Genomic DNA, 19797 nt, shown 5'->3' on the forward strand with positions numbered 1-19797 from the left:
CTCTGTCCACCCAATTATAAACTGCTCGTGATCAGATATCTTGTGTTGTCTTTGAAGTTATTTCTGGCAAGGCAATTTGCCTTATGTGTGAAAGATTTTCATTAAATGTCTGAAGAATTAGCAACACATTTCATTTGTGATTAGCCTGAACTCTTAAAGGCAGCATTTGTGTCATACTTGTTTTATATTTCCAACATCCAGCACAACACTGCCTTTGCAATTAACATGTCTTGAATTGCTTTTGAAGGCTTTAGTTTGATCCTTGTATTTTAGTGTCAACGGAAAATCGGCAAGTTGGTTTCACAGTAAATTAGAGGAATTTTCTCATTTAAGTTATGAAAACTAAAGAATATTTTATTAGAATTTAGTGAATTAGCAGAGTTGGAGAAGAGTTTTTAACAATTAAGGGGCAATATGTTTTCTAAAGATGATTAAGAACTAATTAGCAGAAACTTATGTGTCGACCTTATGGTTAGTAATAATAAAGCAGATTAAACTTTTTCCCTCTTCTAAAAATGCAGGTTCTTGTTAAACCTTTGGGAGACCGAGGATACCTTTTTCTTCTCTCTCCTTTTCAAATGGTTTCTCCATATGGTAGGTAATGTCTTTAATTTTTATAATTCTTTTTTTAAGTTTTTAGGTAAAACACATTGCCAATTAATTTGACTTCTGTTTTTTTAGAACATCAAAGTGCCAGATCTCGAATCCTACATGCTTTGTTTCTATTTCAAGAACCTAGAGGCATAGTTACTTGTAAGTTGACTATCTAAATCCAGTCTTATAGATACCTATATTGAAAATTTCCAGATAACTCCCTAAGCAGTTTGTTTTTCTTACATCATGTTTTAGGAAATACTGGGGGTAGTAAGAGCTATTAGCAATGTAAAGTACAAATTACATGACTTGATTTATTTTTTACTATGAAAAATCATTTTTTGGTTTAATTGTGTGTGTGTGTTTGTTTGTTTTTTTTCACTAAATGTTATTTGTAATTGTTATAACACAGTAGCTTTTTTGGGGTTTTATAAAATATGATTTTTTTAAATCCTAGTTCCTTTTTGCATTCAGATTTTAGCAACTGTAAAAGCATCATGTGCTGGGCTAAATAATAGGCCATTCAAAATTAATTAGAATTTTTCACACTGATAACAGACAAAATTTGCTTTTCACCATTCCTAAGAACTAACTTTAGTGCTATATTAAGATAAAGTTCCCACTAATGGCTTTCACTGTTAGATTAAGAATGAGATTCTCAGTTGTAGCACCCAGTGCCTGCATATCTCCTTATAGGGATAGAGTTCTTACGAAGTTGTTATAACAGGAAAGAATGCCATTGCTATCCTGGGTAGGACTATCTTGTGAGGAGCCTCATATCTTGCCCTGCTTCTTTATTTCTCCTGATATTTTACTTGTCCCAATTTGAAAGGCCTAGTTACAAAAGGAAATGAGATCTTCAGTGAGTGGGTACTTTTCCCTTTAAAAATACGTTCTATAATTTCCTTTGTTCTAGTTTCTCATCTGCTTGTTTTAGTCCCCTAGACTTAGAAACATGTGATTCATATATTTCTATGTTACATATATGTATTAAGGTACATACAAGTTTGATTCACCATTAATGTATGAATGTTAACATTTCTTTGACAATATGTAGATCTGTATTTGATTAGTTTCTTTATTGCTAACATGGCTTACTTTTTTTGTTTACAGCACAAAAAGGTTCAACCAATGTAGCACCACCGGAAAGATACGAGAGCATGCCAGATATATTAAAAATAACTCAGTTTTTACAATTTGCTTTGATTCGGTGTCGAAAGGAATTCAAAAATATAAATAGTATAAATTTTCATTCTGTTGTTGAAAAGTATGTAAGTGAATTTTTTAAGCGAGGTTTTGGTTCAGGTAAACGAGAGTTTATTATGTTTCCATATGATTCACGATTAGATGATAAAAAATTCTTATACCCAGCTCCAAGAAATAAATCCCATATTGATGATTGTTTGCGTACCTATATTTTTCGGCCTGAAATGTATCAGTTACCTATTTGTCAGTTAAAAGAGCTATTTGAAGACAATAGAAAACTTCAACAGTTCGGTCAACTTTCAGATTATGAAGGCCATGAAGAAATGAATGGCACAAAAAAGAAATTTGGGAAACGAAATAACTCAAGGGGTGAGACTATTAAACCTGGAAAGCAGAAGTCATCTCACTCTTTGGATTATGATAAGGATAGAGTCAAAGAATTGATTAATTTGATTCAGTCTAGGAAAAAAAATGTGGGTGGGGACTCAGACACAGAAGATATGAGAAGCAAAACTGTCTTGAAGAGGAAGCTTGAGGATCTACCTGAAAATATGAGAAAGTTCGCCAAAACCAGTAATTTAGCTGAAAATTGCCATCTGTATGAAGGTAAAATATCAGTTTGCTCTTATACAGTATAAAAATAATAACCAAAAATAGAGTAAAGTATTTCTGTCCTTGCTTCTAGCATAGGGGTCTGCAGGTTTCAAAGTGAAAGCCAACCCAGCCTGTCTTCTGTTTTTGTAAAGCAAGTACTGGAATACAGCCATGCCTGTTCATTTATGTGTACACATAGCTGCTTTCACACTACCATGGCAGAGTTGGGACAGATTTTATGGCCCACAAAGCCTAAAATATTTATGTCCGGTCCTTCACAGAAAATAGCTATTTGCCAACTCCTACCCTAGCACATTGGGTTTCTGAATTGTGTAGCATAGACAAATGTGAGAAAATAAAGTATTCTCAGCTTTTATCCTACGAATTGGACCACCTGTCCTTTTATACTTCTTTAATTTTATGATTGGAAAAGTATAGAATATTGGAGGGTTTGAGGGGTGTTACTTAATGAAAGGAATCTTCTTAACTTTAAAATAAAATTTCTTATTTGCATACACATGTTTTTTTCTACCCTGGGAATCCAGTAATATGTTAGCCCCCCGCCCCTTTTTCCCTAGTTTTCTTTCCTTTTTTCTGTTTTAGTTGACATAAGAAATGGGAGGCCTTTGTCTTAAGTTTGTGTTTCAATATTGCAACAATTTTAAAATATTTTTTATCTATATTTTTAAGATCTTTACACTGTTAGAACATAAGCATGAAATATGTTTCTTTATATTCAGGGACCTTTGATGTAACAGTCTACATTTTATGCTGCTGCTACTGTTCTTATTATTAACTAGGCAGATCTTAACATGTGGCTAGTGGCTGCCATATTGGATAGTGCAAAAAGTTTAATTTAAATGAAACAAAAATTAATTTCCTTTGTTAAACAGCTACACCACTTTATTGAACAGTACAGATGAAGAACATTTGTATCCTTGCAGAGAGTTTTATTTTACAGTGTTTTCAATAACTGTTTTTTTTACTTTTTTTTTTTAATTTAATCTTTATTGTTCAGATTATTACAATTGTTCCTCTTCCCCCCCCCCCCCCCATAGCTCCCCTCCACCTGGTTCCCACCCCACCCTCTGCCCTTACCTCCCCCGCACTGTCCTCATCCATAGGTGTACGCTTTTTGTCCAGTCTCTTCCGCACCTTCCACACCCCTTTCCCCCCGAGAATTGTCAATCCACTCCCTTTCTATGCCCCTGATTCTATTATATTCACCAGGTTATTCTGTTCATCAGATTTTTTTTTATTGACTTGATTTTTAGATTCACTTGTTGATAGACATGTATTTGTTGTTCATAATTTTTATCTTTACCTTTTTCTTCTTCTTCCTCTTCTTAAAGAATACCTTTCAGCATTTCACATAATACTGGTTTGGTGGTGATGAACTCCTTTAGCTTTTTCTTATCTGTGAAGCTCTTTATCTGCCCTTCAATTCTGAAAGATAGCTTTGCTGGGTAATCTTGGTTGTAGGTTCTTGCTCTTCATCACTTTGAATATTTCTTGCCACTCCCGTCTGGCCTGCATAGTTTCTGTTGAGAAATCAGCTGACAGTCATATGGGTGCTCCCTTGTAGGTAACTAACTGTTTTTCTCTTGCTGCTTTTAATATTCTCTCTTTGTCTTTTGCTCTTGGTATTTTAATTATGATGTGTCTTGGTATGGTCCTCTTTGGATTCCTTTTGTTTGGGGTTCTCTGCGCTTCCTGGACTTGTAAGTCTATTTCTTTCACCAGGTGGGGGAAGTTTTCTGTCATTATTTCTTCAAATAGGTTTTTAGTATCTTGCTCTCTCTCTTTTTCTGGCACCCCTATAATTCGGATGTTGATACGCTTGAAGTTGTCCCAGAAGCTCCTTACACTATCTTCAAATTTTTGGATTCTTTTTGCTTTTTCGGTTGAGTGTTTTTTGCTTCTTTGTATTTCAACTCTTTGACTTGAGTCTTGCGGTCCTCTAGTCTGCTGTTAGGTCTCTGTATAATATTTTTTATTTCAGTCAGTGTATGTTTAATTTCTACTTGGTCCTTTTTCATATCCTTGAGGGTCTCGCTAAATTTATCAGCTTTTTCTAGGAAATTTTTGAAAAACCTTATAACTGTGGTTTTGAACTCTATATCCATTCGTTTGTTTTCTTCCATTTCTTTCATTTGTGATCTGTTTCCTTGTCTCCACATTTTCACTGCTTCCCTGAGTTGGTAGAGTAGCTTTATGTGGTAGGTGTCCTGTAGGGCACAGTGGCTCAGTCTCCCCAGTTACCTGAGGTGGACACTCTTGGTGCACCCCTTTGTGGGCTGTGTGCTCAGCCTTGTTGTAGTTAAGTCTTGATTATTGTTGGTATCACTGGGAGGAATCGACCTCCAAGCCAATTGGCTGTGAGAATCAGCTGTGTCTACGCTGGGAAAACTTCTGTGCTGGAGACACTCTTATGAGACAGGATTTGCAAAATTGCAAAAGCCTCTGTGCTCAGCTTGGATGGGGCGGAGTTTCAGGGAGGAGCAGACAGTCTCAGTGTCCCTCAGTAATCACTGCAAGCACCTCTGAGAGAAAGCCACCCTGGAGTTTCGCCCGCTGCCAGACAGTCCAGTTTCTCCCCGAATGAGTCGGGGTTCCCAGAAACTTGTCCGGAACTGGAGTTCAGTGCAGTCGGGAGCTTCTGTCTCCCTCCCGCTTTAGAAAGCCAGCCACACTCAGCCTCCCGTGCATTCAGCTGTCAGTCCTCTCTGCGTGCATCATATTTGTAAATTGCCTTCCGCAGCTCCCGAGTCTCAGTGTGCTTTCTCTTTTCCTGACAGTCCAGATTCCCCCCGAATGAGTCTGGTTTCCCAGCGTCTCGCCCGGGACTGGAGTTCAGTACTGTCGGGTTCCTTCTCCCTCCCGCTTTAGAAAGCCAGCCACGCATTTAGCCACCTGTGCACACAGCCGCCCGTCCTCTCCACGTGCGAGTCTCCGTACCTCAGCCTTTTGCAGCTCCTCTGAGTCTCAATGTGCTTTCCTCTTTTCTTCTAGTTGTAGAATTTCCACTCAGACAGCTTTCCTGTGGTTCTGGATGGTGTCCATTTTGTCTTTTAGTTGTAGTTTTGATATTGTTGTGCAAGGCAGCAGTTTAGGTGTTTACCTATACAGCCATCTTGGTTTCTCCCAAAGGTCAATCTTTCTGTTTTTTTCACTTTTTCTAATGTTTCATCTTTGTCTGTATTCTTATCACCTGGGTGGCCTTCCTGGCTTCTATCACTCACTTCAGTATGATACTCTTCTCAATATTGCTTTGCTAATTTGCCACCAATCTCAGCTTCTGTATTCATCTTTCAGGTTTTTTTTTTCTGGGTTGGCAACATCTGTCCTGAGTAGCCATATTTCCCATTCTTTCTTCACATGCTCCTTGGTTAAAGCTCGTCTTTCTCAGACTATGTCATGATTAGCCATTTACTTCTATTTCTTTCTTCTTGAAGCATCTTTAATTTCTCTCAAGCGTTCATATCTTTGCAGTTCAGATCCCTCCAGAATAAATTTCTGGGTGTTCTGCTCCCTGATGGTTTTCATCTCCTTTAGCTTTTGCTGGATTTCTGCTGTGTGCTGAACCTGTTGATTGTGTCTGATCCATACTGTCAACATGTATCTTGAGACTTAAGAACTTCCTATGTACTAGGTGCTTTACATATGTGGACTCATTTAGTTCTTGAATACTAGACATTGCTATCCTTATTTTACAGACGAGAAAGTAATTTCAGAGAAATTAAATAAGTATCTAAAGCTATGTAGTTCACTAATCCATGATTGAACTCAGTTCTGACTAACTCGAAAGTATTATTCCTAAACTTAGCTCTATTTCCTAGCACTGAGCACATGAGAGGCAAGATAAGTAAAGTTTGGTGCCATTTTTAGCTGATATTGACTAATTTTGTATATGTGAAAAAGTGTGGGTGAAAATCAGTCTTTATCAATAAAATGATGGTGAAGCCATGCTAATTATAATAGACCAAAGGAGAAATGCAGCAGCGAGAAGGGGTGGATAGGTTAATTAAACTAGAACAGTAATGATCAGACTTGCATTTCTAGGTGTTCCTTGCTTGTTTCTTTGTAGTCATTTTGCACACTTTAGTTCTGATTACTAAAATAAGAGATTTAAAGATTGTATTCTAACTCTAAAATACTCTGATCTTTTTTTAAGTAAATTTTATTGATTTTTTTTTTTTTTGAGAGAGAGAAAAAACATACATGTGAGAGAAACATCGATTGGTTGCTTCCCGTATGCGCTCCAACCGGACTAGAAATTGAACCCATAACCTAGGTATGTGCGCTGCCACCTTTTGGTGTACAGGGGGATGCTCCAGTCAACTGAGCCACACCGGGCAGGGCTAAAATACCCTGATCTTGATTTGGTGGTAAACCCACTCATTTTATAAGAGGTACTCTTCTATCCTCCCTACCCTCTTTAACATAAACTTTTAAAGATATGATTTATATACACTGTACCCATTTTAAGTACAATTTGATGAATTTTTATAGCTATGTTAATACTACTACAATATATAGAACATCTTTAATGTTACTACCACTACCCAGGTTTTACCTTTCTTCAGCATTAAAAGCACATGACTTTCTGAATGTCTACACCCTTTGCAAGTTTTTAAGTATATTGTTGTGCAGAATTCCCAGATTTGTACCCGCTTTGAGCCAGCTCTTATAGTGCTTTCTGTTCTTAGTGCAAAGTTAGTATAGATTTCTTTAGGTAATCTAGTCAGTTGAGATAAGGCTTAGAAGATAAGAATGTCAGACAGTATCTTAAGGACAAAACGTAAAAGCTATAAAGGAGATAGAACTCAAATTAAGTCATGAGTTCTTTTTTTCCTTTAGTGTAATTTGCATATCTTCCTGATATTTTGCAAAGTAGCAACAAGTATTTTATCTCTTGTCCAGCATCTGGTTGACTTAGGAATTTTGTTAGTAGATTTTAAGGTAACTGTAGTATGGTCATTAATAAGTATATTATCCATATCATCAACTTGATGTTTGAGCTCATTTATCATTAATAGATTTTTCAAATTATGTAAATAAATTTTCATTTAATAGGAATTTTGACCTATGTGCAAAAGTTTAGAACCAGTCATATTTGTAAAGTAAGGGATGGATGTACATGTAAAGTCTACTGAGTTCCTGCCCATAAATGTCTATGATGATTAATTTTTATGTACATTCAATTTTAAAATTATTATGCTAGCCTTCCAAACTCAACTCTAAGAGATGACTTCTTTCTCTTTTCCCTTCAGAGTCTCCACAGCCCGTTGGCTCACTTGGGCGTGACACCGACTTGCAGCAGGAGGATACCTCTAACTCTGGTGTTCCTGACATCCATAGGCTGTTTAATTGGCTATCAGAAACATTAGCAAATGCACGCAATTCTGATGCATCCCTGACAGACACAGTCAACAAAGCCTTAGGATTGAGTTCTGATGGTGCCTATGAAGAGCTGAGGCAAAAGCATGAATATGAGTTGAATTCTAACCCAGATAAGAAAGAATATGAGCAGCTTACTTGTGCAAAAATTGAAAATGCACATTTTAAGGGCACTCAGAGCCCATTGCTAGACGCTGATACATCATCTGTAAAGTATCCTATTGCTCTTTCTACCAGTGAAGTAGGCGCTGACCATAAACTACATTTGAAAGAAGTAAGCTTATATCTCTTGATTATATTGTTCGCTTTTGTGAATGTGTGTGTGAAAGAGAGGATGTGCTTTAATGTTTCTTTTTCTCCCTTTTAAAAAGAAAACATTTCAATAAAAGTGTCCAGGATAGTATTTCTAAGTTACCCCTTTTTACAAAGAGTTGACTAGAGAAGTAGTTGTTTTCCTTCCTGCTTGTAGGTTTATGGATAGTCCCAAGATTTACCTATGGTGATAAAGTTAAGGCTAGACCATCTATTTTTCAGAAATGGCTTATTGGGAGTTAATTCCATATCGTTACATAATAAAGTTGAATTCTCGAAACATTGGCTTTCTGCTAGAAATACCATTACCCATAGGTGAAGCAGATGAGGTGAATAAGGTCAGTGCACTAGTGTTACAAACAAGGTTAGGTACTTTGTCTTTCTCTTACAAATAGGAATGGAAAATGAATTGCCTTTAGGATTACCACTGAAGTGACACTCAGCCTTGCTTGACAGGGCATCCACTTTATTTATGACTTCTGTTTAGAGTACTGATCTCTAGCTGAGAAGTAGCCTTATATTCCCCCCAAAAGTGGCTACATTACTGAGGAACAGTACTAGGATGGCACCATCCTAAGGGCTTATTTCTAATTTACTCTTCCTTCATTTTCTCTTCCCTGCCTTTGGCTAAAAGTCATATATATGTCCCTAGCCTTTGTCCATGTAGTTTTCAGATATTTAATTTAGGGGGAGGATTGTAGGAGGCTCACTTGGGGAGATGTGTAAAGTAGGCACTGAGAAACTAATTTATGTTAGCATTTCCTAACATGTTTAATACTCTAAATTGGGTTGATATAGGCCAAACTCGGCTCACTGCCTATGTTTGTAACTGAAGTTCTGTTGGAACACAGCCATGCCCATTTGTTTAGGTATTGCCTTGGCTGCTTTTGCACTACAGTGACAGTGCTGAGTATCTGAGTATATGGCCCGCAAAGCCATATACTTGGTGCTTGAATGAAAAAGTTGACCAACCTCAGTTCTAATTCAATATCAAATTATGTTTTGAAGGAAAGGTGTTTTAATGTAAGGCTGAAGTATTATTAATTTACCATGTTGATTTGACTAATTTTCAATGTTCAGATTGAAGGCTGTGAATTTGCTGTGAAAAAATAGTTGTTTATTCTTGACATTAAAATGAATTGAAAAGAAAGCTTTTGAATATGTCCTCTTAATTTTTAGGAACCAAATTTAATTAGCATGAATAATTTTGAAGATTGCAGTTTGTGTCCCACCATTCCCATTGAACATGGATTCCATAAACAATCTAAGTCAAATAATGTTGAAGAGACTGAAATACATTGGAAACTGATTCCAATTACAGGTAAGAACAAGTGTACTGGGGGTTAGGTTCGCTTGGTTTTACTTAGGGACCAGTTTCATAAAGGGTTTCATCTTTTCTAGATCCTACTCTTGAGTGCTTTGTCTTGGCTCTGACATCTTTAGTGCATTACTTTGAGCAATAAAATGCTTATCAAGTGTTACTGTTCTTGGTCAGCATCAGCAAGTATCTGCAAAAAGCCCTATTGAAAAATAGGGATTTAAAACATGCTTCTTCTCTGTATGGAGTTTAACATGTAAACTTCCAAATGAAAATTATTGGCAGAAATTGAGTTTCTAATAAGGTGAGGTAGATACAGAGATGCAGTGATGGTCTTTGGACACCCAGTAAATGCTGTCTGCTCAAATTATAAGCTTCCTTATAACAAGTTGTCATCAAAGAAGTGGTCATATTGAGGTTCATCTATTTAAAAGAAATTTGATTTCTTAGTATTGGATTATCTTGGCATAATTGGATCATTGTGGAGAATGTCCTGAAATGCAAATATCCTGGGAAGCTTAATGAACCATGGGGTAAGAATAGTTTAGCAAATGTTGAAAGATCATTTTGCAGTATCCTAATTTCTCTGTGCAAACACATGTATGAGCACATATATACATAATCTTAATATTCTAAGTTCTTACTCATCTTCGTTAGCTAAGCATTTTTTGAAATATTTCCAGGGCATATCTTTTCCATTTCTGGACCTTTATTTAACCTTTAAAAGGGAAAAAAGTAGATTGATTTGTAACCTAGAAGCTACTGAGACTTCCAAGGATTCTGAGAAGAATTTCTAAAACTTTGATGAATTTCCTTGGGCTTCAGCACCATTCTCTATTTACCAGAGGGGCAAGAGGCCTAGAAGTGATGGTAGAGAGGCAACTGTTTCTCACTTGGGAGCTGAAGGTGTCATTTTGAGTGGGAGAAACAGAATAAGGAGGTAATGGGTACAAGATGATTATCCTAACCATTCCTCATTTAGATACCTTTACAGTTAATTTCAGAGCCATTCGAAGGCACAATATCTAAATGTTGATATTCCATCATCAACTGAATAGAAAGGGAAGCAACTTCCCATTTCTGAATGAGCCTTCAGTATTATTTTAGGCAAAAGAAGGACTACTTGGATTTGTTAGCATTTGGGGTTGTCTCAGAGCTGCTTAATAGGTATCACCAATATCTGAAGAAAGTCTACAAATCTAATGGATGCTTTCTGTCAGGAGGGAATGCAAGAAGCCCAGAAGACCAGCTGGGGAAACATGGTGAAAAACAAACGCCAGGTGAGAAGGCTCCCTTTGCTTTTCCTCCCTCCCACTGTGCCCTTCTTCAGAATTGCTACTTGCATTTCTGGTCTTCCATCAATAGGGCATCAATTTAAGTTCTGTTAATTACAGAAAATTTGGATTATATCATATTTATATCATTACTTGATTTGTATCAAATATTCTTATATAAAGAATGTGTTCAAAGAAGTCACTACATATTCATAGAAATTACAGGTGTTTTCTTCACCTACAGTCAATTCTATCTGATGTGATGATTTGGGAATATTTTTCTTAATCCATTTCTGTAGAATATTTTATGTGAAGCAGTCTTTAAGTTTCTCTTAAATTTATACAAATATATGGAGGTGAAGCCATTTATCTTTTAGGTACATTACTCCTAATCTTGAAATTTTTTTACCCAATTCTTCTTATAATTGTAAAGCTAATTTCTGCAGATAATTTAAATTAGAGATTAGGGAATATTCGGATTCCAGAAACATTTACAGGTAGTAATGATTAGCTGGTTGCAGTGGGTGCAACTAAAAGAGTCTTCTGTCGGAGCTCAGTCAATTCAACATCCCTGCATGGTCATAGGCTTTGTTTTCTTAGAGTTTGGTAGTGGGTCTTTTTCACTTGTTTTCATTTTGTTGATCTTACTCTTTTAGAAATCTTAACACGGTAAGCACCAAGCCTGTTTTGTCTTCCTTTCCGTTTCAGTCACCGGTGACTGACATGGTGCTTAACGTGTTAAGTGGTTTTTGGTGGGGAAGGAAAGCTAAATGATTTTTGAATTTTTAGTAGTTCTTTACAGTTATTCCTCTCTTTTGGAAATTAAAAAGACTTTTAGTTCAAGATTCTCTTGGAGAAAGTCATTATATTTCCTAGATAAAGATGATCTAAATGGATACACTTAGGTGACACCATCCAGATCAATGTGTAGAACACTTGCAGCACCTGAGGCTTTCTTTTGCATCTTCCTAGTTAGTGCTCTCCCTGCCCCTAGTAGTAACCAGTAAATCTGACTTCTTTCATCATAGATTAGTTTTACCTGTTCTTGAATTTAAGATATATGGGAAACCTACCTGTCCTCTTGTTTTGGGGTCTTTCACTGAACATTATGTCTGGGATTCACCTGTGTTTTGTGTCTATCAGTAATTCTTTCTCTTTAGGAGCAGCAGGTATCTTGTTTATACTTCAAAATGTTTCATCAGCAGTCCTCCTATTTGGCATCATCTTCATATATTGTGATTGAAAGTACAAATATCTGAATACTACTCGCTTTTCATTTAAAAGTCAAAGTATTGCAATGCTTGAATAACAATAGAAAACATGCATTATTATGGATATTGACATGTTTCTTAATTAATTGAGGAAGACATTTTAAAAATAATAAAGTCAACCTACCAGTTAAAATCATATAGGGGAAATTTGTGCAAAATAAAATTAGGTAGTGATCATTTGCATTTTTTAAATGGATTTGGTTTAGAGTTTTTTTAATATGGAGAATTCCCCAGGTAGATTTAAGTTATATTTCATCTTTTAAAACTTCCCTTTATCGATAGCCCTTCAAGAATAAGTTTATAGGTGTGAACTTTAGCTATAGATTTTTGGGAGCAAGTATTTTATTTAAAATAACAAAAGATTCAGAAGTTTTTAAATTACAGGTGGTCCTCAACCCATTTGTTTTATGAGGTACAATTAAAAATCTTTTTATCTAAACAAATCAGGCATTTGACATGGTACATAATTCAAGAAGTACATAAAATACTTCAAAAAGTAAATCTTCCACTCCTAGCACATTTTACATATGCACTAGACCCCATATTGAAATTTAAGAAGAATATTCAGTATTACTGAGTTATTTTCTGGAACTTGAATTTTCTGACTTATCAGTTAATACAATTTTAATTCATACCATGGTATTGGATATTTTGCTCCCCTTCTCTTCCACCTACAAACCTGCTATGGTCTTCTTACCCTGCGGACTGGTACCTTTACAGCAGTAAATGGTTACAGTGGTTCATGGTAACCACTGGGGTTGATAGAGAAATGTCACAAGCTGACTGCTACTGAGGCTGTTTAAAACCTTTAGAAAAGTGTGAGTGTGGGAAAATAAAATCTGAATTTGTGTAAAGAGGGCATGCTGCTACATCTAGGTGAATAGGGAATTCACTGTATCTTTAAAGTACTGTAGTTTTGAAAACTAGTACCTGGACTTTCTGATTTAGAGGCACCCTTCCATATACTAGAATAGCAATTTGTTTTGGAATATTGGCTAAGATTTTTTAAAAATTAGTAATTTTTTAAAGGATAAAATTGTGTAGTATCAATCTTATAATCAAAGATCAGAAATTTTTTCTTTTTCTAAAATATAATATTAAATGGTTGTTAAAGGTCTTTCCCCTTGTTTTTAAAAAGGGACTTAGGGCACCTGTTTTGAAATGTAATTTCAAAAACATTTTGTTTGAATTTAGCATTTGTAGGCAGGGAGGGAATTATCTTATGGGTTGAGCTAGTTGTCAAGAGTCAAAAGTTAAATAATTCTATTAGCATCAACTAGCTGAATGACCTCTTTATCTTAAATGATTTCTCTTGGAATTATTTTGAAACAAAATAAAAATACTTAAGAAAGCACTGTCAAAAATGTTACTCTTAATGCAACTTTGAAATATGTTCTCTTCCTGTATTATTGAGCCTTTTTCCCCCTGATAAATTGAAGTCCCTAACATTGTAGGAAATCCATTAAAAGCAACCTCATAGGAGAAAGTAATCTGGAAACATAAAATTAATTATCCTACATCATGAATGCAACTCTTAAGTTGGACGTTATTCCCCCATCATTTTAGTTTGGTATTCTTTCAATTGCCTTACTCTCAAATTTTCATATCAAGACTATCCTAATATATAAAAAGCCAGGGGCTGTCATGACCAAGACAACCGGACCGATGACCAAACAGCAGGCTGTGTGGGGTGACCAGGCCGGCAGGGGGGTCAGTGAGGGACAACCAAACAGCAGGCTGCATGGGGCGATCAGGACAGCGGGGGTGGGGGTGCAGTTAGGCAACCAGGCCTGTCGGGGGGCAGTTAGGGGTGATTGGGCAGGCAGGCAGGTGAGCAGTTAGGAGCCAGTGGTCCAGAATTGTGAGAGGAATGTCCAAGGGGTCCCGGATTGGAGAAGGTGCAGGCTGGGCTGAGGGGACCTCCCTCACCTCCACCCCATGCACGAATTTTGTGTACTGGCCCTCTAGTATTATATTACTACTAGAGGCCCACGAAATTCATGCACAGGTAGGGTTCCTAGGCCTGGCCAGCAATCAGGGCTGATCAGGGCCTTCCAGCTGCTGGTGGGGGCCTTCCTTCATTCCGCACCGCCCTCTGGTGGCCAGCGCACATCATAGTGAGCGATCGAACTCCCAAGGGGACACTTTGCATATTAGCCTTTTATATACATAGATAGTAGACGTTACTTGACAAAGAATATAGGGGTGGAGCAAGCTGTTGCAACTGACTATCCTGATTAAAACATGTCTATTAAAGTCACACAGAAAGGTAGGGAAGCAGAAATAACTTGTATTGATGCCAAATTGACCCTTTTCACACCATTATTTGTGATTTTTATTCTGCCTTTCAATGTGTAATTAGTTCTAATGACCTGACATTTTTTTTCTCAAAAAAAATGTTTTTTCAAATGTTATTTTTTTCAATTACTCTTATAATAAACTCTTCCTGTATAGGTATGAAATCACCAGAAGAACAACTGGTGTATCTGCCACCACAGGAGGCCTTTCCTAACGACCCCCGGGTAATAAGTAGACAGAGAAGTTCTGATTACCAGTTTCCATCCTCTCCATTTACAGACACACTAAAGGGCACCACTGAGGAGGACGTGTTAACAGGTCAGGTGATGACAGTGGAGGAGCAGTGTGTGCCAGCAGCAGAGCCGCCTGCAGTGAACGAAACCACAGAGAGGACAGTGTTAGGAGAATACAATCTCTTTTCTAGGAAGATAGAAGAGATTTTGAAGCAAAAGAATGTTTCATATGTCAGTAGAATTCCCACACCTATCTTTTCAACACAAGAGAAGATGAAACGACTTTCTGAGTTCATATATTCTAAGACTTCCAAAGCTGGTGTACAGGAGTTTGTAGATGGCTTGCATGAGAAACTACATTCCATTATTATCAAAGCATCAGCCAAGGGTGGGAATTGGCCACCAGTCAGTCTTAATGGTTCTGGTACTAAGATAACATTGAATTCTCTAGGAAGACATGTCATACCAGTTTCCTCAAGTGACTTCAATAAACACCTTGAACCACTTTGTAGTGATACTTTGAAAGACACCAACTCTAATGAGCAGCATTCTTCTTCAACTTTGGGTTTAACTGAAGTAGAAGTGAACCAGCCACACCATGCCACGGAGCTAATGGTGACTTCTGATCATACTGTACCTGATGATACTGCTCAGGAACCAGAAGAAAAAGAAACAAAATCACCCAGTGATGTAGACATTTCTGCCCAGCCAGCTCTTTCAAATTTTATAAGCAAGTTAGAACCTGAAGTATTTAACAGTTTGGTTAAAATCATGAAAGATGTCCAGAGAAATACTGTGAAATTTTACATTCATGAAGAAGAAGAGAGCGTGCTCTGTAAAGAAATAAAGGTAACTAAAAGAGAAGTTTATATGTTGTATGAACTTGTCATGTTGGGTCTGACCTCTATAAAAAATTATTGTTTTAAAATATATTTTCATAATTTAATGCAGAATGGAATGAAAGACTTGAGTTCAACTAAACTGAAACCTTGTGATGTAAATATCTTAGAATTTAGATTATTGTTTTAAAGACCATTGTTACATACTGCAAATACCTTTAAACTGCTCAAAGATTTTAAATATTTCATACTTGGGTTTTTAATGACAGGGAGGGAAAGATACAGAGGGGTAAAGGAAGTTGTATTTACCCCATGGGTTTTATCAAATAAAAAAATAAAACTGTCCAGGAATAACCTAATGATAATATATTTTGGTGTTTCTTGATACCTGATCATGTCAGGTTCCCTATAGCCTTTATTGAGCAAAAAATACTATGATCCTGGGAAGACTCCCCAGTCATGAAAGATTCTTCACTGCAAGATTTTTTTTTTCTACTGAAGTTACAGAGTAGATGAGGGTTTTTGGTTTTAAAAAAGAACAACACATGTATTTGTGTGTGTGTATAGGGTTAGACATAGGTCTATAAAATAATAAGTATGTAAATTATATATCCAAACAGTTCTATGGGTTTAATAATAAGCAATTAGAATTCACTAAACTGTAGGATTTTAATTCCTTAAGGGAATGCCTTAGGTTTTAAAATAAATATGTGCTCCACTTACAGAATTTACTTGCCATGATGAATTTCTGATTGTTTTGTAAGAGGAAGCAGAAGAAACTATAAATAAGTGGCTTTTAAGCCCAGAGTGACCCAGAAACTCCATGTTGCTGATATGTTCTGAGCCTTTGTCACTTTGGGGATCTCCTATTAATGTCAGCATGCTTCATGTGGTGTGCCCAGGAGAACCGAGCATGGAAATGCAAGAGAGTGCTCAGTGTGTCTTTAATTCCTTGTGGTTTCTTGGGAGGATGCAACCAGACTTACTAGGAATTCAGTTCCTTGGTTGCATTTTGCCTTGTATGATTGAACATAGAGCTTCTCGATTTTTTTCCCACCTCCAGAACATGTGCCCAAGGATGGTACTCTTTGGGCCATAACTGCATGTTGGTGTGGGGCTAGATGAGAACCAAGGGCCTAGTGTACTCAGCATTACTCCACCTCCCCCCACCACAATTTGAAACTGATTATAACACACAGGAAATGCTTTTAATTCAGTCTGGCATGGATTAAGTCATATTTCTGTTGTTTAGGGGTGGGAAAGCTTTGATTTACAAATCTGATAGGAAATCAGATTGGAACTTTAATTCTTTTAATCAATATCCATTGGAATATTTCTGGCAAAAATGTTACAAAGAATAAAAACTGTGAATAAAATGTTAAGTTTCCTAAAGATTTCTGGAGTCAAACTGATTTGTTATTGTACAGTAAAAACTCGATATAAAGACTAATTTGGGTGAGGGGGGTGTCTGTTAAAGCCAAAAGTCCATTATATAATAAAGTAGGTTTTCCGAATGCGTATGTTAAGAAATTGATAAATTAGTTTACATGTTTTTACTTCTGTAGACACATTTGTGTAATTAAAATTAAGTATGTATGAAAAGTTTAATTTCACAGAAATGTTTTCTGTTACAGAATTTAAGATGTATACTGAATAGGTATAGTAAATGCTTGCATTCACTAGTCACTAAGAGTAAACAAATGCACACGACTGGGGCATGGTGTAGCGCACGTCAGAACATCGGCTGGCACGTGTTGAAACTGCTGCAGAAAGAGTCACGCTACGTGACAACAGTTCATTTGCTGAACACTGTTTATGAGTGGTGACTCTGGATTTAAATATGTATACTATAGTTGCAGATACGTACTATTTATGTCGGCGAAATTACCAGTGTTTTGTTTTTTTTTTCCAACACGGGCTTATTCGCTAAAATTTGATTAAAATAACAGTGAATTAATAATAAAAAAAATAACCTGTAAATTTAATTATAAGCAAATCTTGGTTAAAAGCATTTTAAAATTAACAGGGTGTTAATTTTCACATGACATACAGACTGAAAAATTTGTCCATTAAATCTGAAGTCCGTTAAATCGAGGGTTTACTGTATGCATTAAAATGAACTCTCATTTAAAGTTCTTAATGTAAAAAGACCAAAAATTATAAGCAGGCCTGACAGTAATTTATCTTTTTATTACCTCACTGTAAGCTGCTCTCAAATCTGCCCAGAAGCTTTACAGGTTAAATAAAAACCAAACTGTTTTGATCTACTTTAGTTTGGGGCTCATTAGAAACAACCCCTTTTGGGTGATACAAAGACCAGTAGACTGGGTGTGAGGTAAGCTGAGTTTAGATTTATGCTAACTAGCCTGCCAACCGTGAGAAGATGAATTTGCTCCTATGTCTGAGAAATGAGGAATGGGACTTCCAGGATCCTGCAGTTTGCTTCAGAGTTCAGGATTCCTCCAGCAAGCTAAGGGAGCTCTGCTTGGACTACTACCTGTGTCCTTTGAAAGGTAGTACCTTTTTGGGAATGTTGTGAATTAAATGAGCTACAGTGGTCAGAAAAGTGGTTGGTAACTCTGAAGGAGTATACCAATAACATTGCTACAGATAACCAAGGGCCTGCTTTGAAAGAAAGGGAAAATGGGAGTGAGGAAATGGTTAATGGTTGGGCTCTGGGTTGCCCAGACAAGTAGTGGAGCTGGGTTAAGAACCTGGGCTAATCCATTGTTTGTACTGTGTGTGTGTTTATACCCCACACTGGCATTTACTTGGCTTTGATTGCATAGCATTGTAACATGTGACTGTGACCATTCAGCTCTGAGCTTTAGATTCAGTAAGAGCAGACTTGATGATCCCTGAGGCCCTTGGATCTAGCTTAAGTTTATCAGTTTATTTTGCAGTTCTAATGTTAAATGGATGTTTGCAAAAGAGCTTTTTAATGTTGATTTAGTTTTCTTTTCTTAACAGGAATATCTTATCAAGTTAGGCAATACAGAATGTCATCCAGAACAGTTTTTGGAAAGAAGATCAAATTTAGATAAACTATTAATTATTATTCAAAATGAAGACATTGCAGGCTTCATTCACAAGGTAGACTAAGTCAAATTTACTACTTATTTTGCTTACAAAAACATCCTTATTATAGAATCTTACTGCCTTTGAAACTAAAACTGTTCATCCTCATAAGCTTTAAAGGAGATAAAACATTGAGGTTTGGATATTTAGGGCTGAGACCTAAAGGACCCTTCTATGAATCAGCTTGTGAGATTCAAGTCTGTACCCCTGCAAAATTTTAAATGGCAGCACATCACAAACCTTCTCTATCACTCGAGTCTGCTGACTCTCTTTATATTGTTGTCATCTCTTCATTTGTATGTCCCAGGTAAAACCCAATTTTACCCCCTTTGCCAAACTGGCCATTATCCCTTAGATTTGGAGGTACCCCATTTAGCCTTTTATATTATTATTCTTTATTGATTAAGGTATTACATATATGTCCTTATCCCCTCATTTCCCCTCACCCCCCTAGTGTCTGTGTCCATTGGTTATGCTTATATGCACGCAAACCCATTTAGTCTTATGAGCCTCTCTCAAGTCCTGCTGCCCTTTGAAAACTTTCCTAACTGTTCAGTATTATGTAGGTTCTTGCTGTCATTTGGATTCTGATTGTACTCACAGGGCCAGACAAGTTAGCATTTTTAATTGTTTCCAGATCTATTCTGCCTTTTCCTTAGAGTGTTCTCTAGTCATGGTAGGTACCCATTACATAAATATTGGTTTATAAATTTGGAAATAATGTTGGAAATACTATTTTGTGCTTGGCTTAGGTTAGCCATAGTGCATTTTGTTAATACTTCTCTTGTAGGTTACTTAACACTAGAGTCAGTTCATTCCCTTATCTGTCCTTATTTCTGTTTTTATTTTGGTACTTAAATAGGTACCTGGCCTGGTGACTTTAAAGAAGCTCCCCTGCGTTAGTTTTGCTGGTGTTGATAGTCTGGATGATGTTAAAAATCATACTTACAATGAATTATTTATATCTGGAGGTTTTATTGTGTCTGATGAATCCATTCTAAATCCAGAAGTTATCACAATTGGTAAGATTTATGCATTCTTTTGAGCACATAACTTCTGTCTTGCCTAAGTTTTCTTCAGATTATGAGACTGACGCGCTGCCTACTGCACTAAGAGGGCAACTTTAAGTTTTTCTTAATAACTCACTCACACTTGTTATTGTATTATCCATTCAGCCAGTCATAGATAATAGTACATTTCCATTCATTTTCTTGAGCTTTTTACCTCAAAATACCCATTCTTAGTCTTTATAAATAATTTCCTCTAAATTTGATCTAAAGCAAGCAAGGCTCTCTATACCTACTGCACTTGGATTACTTCTGGTTTATTGTTATCAACATGTTCTTTTTTATAATGTGTAGATGTGATGTTCTCAGATCT

At 36.6% G+C, this 19797-nt stretch overlaps 1 protein-coding gene across 7 annotated transcripts in view; it reads left to right on the top strand.

Moving 5' to 3' along the window:
• TASOR (transcription activation suppressor) overlaps positions 1-19797 on the top strand; it is a 56825-nt gene that overhangs the window by 32373 nt on the left and 4655 nt on the right. For 3 of the 7 annotated variants that reach the window (XM_080675138.1, XM_080675142.1, XM_080675140.1), the window contains 9 exons: positions 522-594; positions 682-753; positions 1708-2406; positions 7668-8068; positions 9286-9427; positions 10645-10704; positions 14424-15349; positions 18310-18432; positions 19280-19439. In XM_080675138.1, coding sequence (XP_080531264.1) covers positions 522-594; positions 682-753; positions 1708-2406; positions 7668-8068; positions 9286-9427; positions 10645-10704; positions 14424-15349; positions 18310-18432; positions 19280-19439 — 2656 coding nt within the window. The remainder of the gene's footprint in view (positions 1-521; positions 595-681; positions 754-1707; positions 2407-7667; positions 8069-9285; positions 9428-10644; positions 10705-14423; positions 15350-18309; positions 18433-19279; positions 19440-19797) is intronic. The other 4 variants (XM_080675139.1, XM_080675143.1, XM_080675141.1 and 1 more) reach the window with 2 other exon arrangements.

The sequence above is a fragment of the Plecotus auritus genome, assembly GCF_963455305.1.
Source record: "Plecotus auritus genome assembly, chromosome: 6".
In the NCBI taxonomy this organism is placed as follows: Eukaryota; Metazoa; Chordata; class Mammalia; order Chiroptera; family Vespertilionidae; genus Plecotus; species Plecotus auritus.